Below are 2,217 nucleotides of genomic sequence, written 5' to 3'. Positions count from 1 at the left end.
TAAACTGTCGTGGTTCTCTGTGTATTCCCAAAGAATAAGCCATGTGTATAAGCACCCCATTGAAAATTTGCGAATCAGCACCATCAGCACCATCGCCTTCTTCTGAGGCAAATGTTTGATACAATTTTAGGTACAACGTACATTGAAATACCGAAAAATGAACTTTTCTCAAGAAATGAAACGAACTTAAAGCATATCTTATCACCCGAGAGAGCACAAGATATAAACTACTTATTTGATAACCCAATTGATTTTAAAGTAATTGAAATATCTAGGAATTGTGTCTCTTTCTAGTTATCGGTACGTTTTTCTTGCTTGCCATCCTTGAAACTCCAGAAAGAATACAACATGTGAGTTCTCACGTTTAGCTATTGTTTAGATCTTTAAATCTTCTATCTTAAAAAATTCACTTGAAAAACCCTTAGACTGCAATCATGATAAAGCCTCGAAAATATATTTTGTTATGTCTCTTGTCATGTGGCATTTATCGGCCGAGAAATTATCACTAACCAAATATCAAGAGCTGTAAGACATATTTTATAGGACCTATATAAGCACCAATTCAGATGACCTACATCTTACTATTTATATGATCAGAGGACATTATTTTCAAATTCCCTTAGGATGGATAATATATTGCTTATTAAGATGTAATGGTTGGCTTTGTCGAATCGTTTGGGCCAAAGATAATACAAAAATTGATACTGGTATTGCAGCGAAGTGTTTATGATTATTCCTTCTGTTGTTCTTGTTTCACTAAACTTGATCCTAGCACAAAGAATTTTCGCATGGAGGCATCCAGTAGGTGGTTCCCGGATGTCATTTTGGACCTTTATGAATGTAACCTATTTTATGGTTATACTAGTTATTGGCTTTACCGTATTTGTCGCTGTTTTTCCGTTTTATCATTTTTTATCAAAATCAGTATTTGAAAACAGAGCAGCAAATAAGGCTTCATCGATATTAGTCGTAGTATATTCTGTTACCTCTTTAAGTCTATTAGGTTTAGCATACTTTTTCGGGCCTGCAAAAGACGATAAAGAGTTGTATACTTATCAGCCTTGGTGGCTAGAATCCTTCTCTCCATTTTATTTTACGCCGCCTGGGGCAGCTCAACAGGTTGCGAAAAGTTTTATTATGAGGAATGGTCGTCACTGTCTTGCTCCCCGAGTAATTGCCTCAACGCACGGTTACTATAATGTTATAAAGGGTTTAAGTAATCAAAGAGGCGATATGAAACATAAAAAATCTTTAGCAATTATAGCTATCTCAACAATCTTCTTCTTTATTGGAGCAGTATGTCGAGCTATTTCTGTTTTCCAAGACAGATTCATGGAAGAAGGTGGCGTGATTTATAAACCGATTATTATGTATATCACTTGTGAGGGGGGGTTTAGAATTAATTATTAACATGTTATATATAGTAGGAAGAGTTGATTTAAGGTTTTATAAGCCTGGTAAATTGCTACCTTTAGATGAAATGGTAACAGCGAAACAATTCGAAGTATCGGACGACTCATTAGACTTAAATTTTAATAGGAATGTTTTTAAAATGAGTGTTCTGAAAGAAAAAATTATGGAAGATAGTTTTCAAGATTGTGGTAGCTCTGATTTTCATTTTTAGTATAACTACTTTAACTTTTCTTTAGTAGATCATCTCATTTGACAATGTTTTTATAAACTAAAAAAATATAAATAATAATGTTAGCCATGATCAATTCAAATATAATTTTCAGTCTAATACTACACTCCGAGGGGTAAAAACTATTAGCTCCTTGAATATACCAGAAGCGAAATTATATATCAAAGGAAGAACTATTGCCTTGGGTCATCGAGCGGTATTTTACAGGTGATAGACAATTTGCACGATTTTGAGATTGTTAAAGCCAAATGAAAACAACCAAAAAAATTTGTAACATTATCGAACAAAAACTCAATCAGATACCTCCTTGTTAATACCCAAAACACTCCAGGAAAGGAAGCATATGTGTTTTCGTGTATTCTCTCTCAATGAAGGAGAGGAGGAATTGTATTCAAATGTTAATTCGTTGGTCCAAGATTTCAGTCACTGGAAAGAGTATAACTCAAAATAGCATTTTGTTGCACTGGGCTCAAGTCAAACAAGATAGTAAAATAATCAGCTCCAAGTCTTTTATGGAATAGAATTCTCCCATTTTACTTGTCCTTGTGAACCTTTTTCTTAAGTGGGATGTTACA

At 33.9% G+C, this 2,217-nt stretch overlaps 2 protein-coding genes across 2 annotated transcripts; both read left to right on the top strand.

Annotated features, from left to right (window-relative positions):
• Positions 1–852: 852 nt before the first annotated feature.
• Positions 853–1,410, top strand: AC631_05935 (DUF3112 domain-containing protein; the record flags this gene model as incomplete). Its single annotated transcript, XM_015614764.1, has 1 exon — positions 853–1,410. One exon carries the CDS (start codon positions 853–855, stop codon positions 1,408–1,410), a length of 558 nt encoding a protein of 185 aa, XP_015464409.1.
• Position 1,411: 1 nt separating this feature from the next.
• AC631_05934 (uncharacterized protein) lies at positions 1,412–1,624 on the top strand (the record flags this gene model as incomplete). Its single annotated transcript, XM_015614763.1, has 1 exon — positions 1,412–1,624. The coding sequence occupies one exon, from the start codon at positions 1,412–1,414 to the stop codon at positions 1,622–1,624; it is 213 nt and encodes a 70-aa protein (XP_015464408.1).
• Between the last annotated feature and the right edge of the window lie 593 nt (positions 1,625–2,217).

This window comes from Debaryomyces fabryi (assembly GCF_001447935.2).
Source record: "Debaryomyces fabryi strain CBS 789 chromosome Unknown contig00355, whole genome shotgun sequence".
NCBI classification, from domain to species: Eukaryota; Fungi; Ascomycota; class Pichiomycetes; order Serinales; family Debaryomycetaceae; genus Debaryomyces; species Debaryomyces fabryi.
The sequence above is the reverse complement of the archived record's forward strand: the minus strand, read 5'-3'. Positions and strand labels throughout refer to the sequence as shown.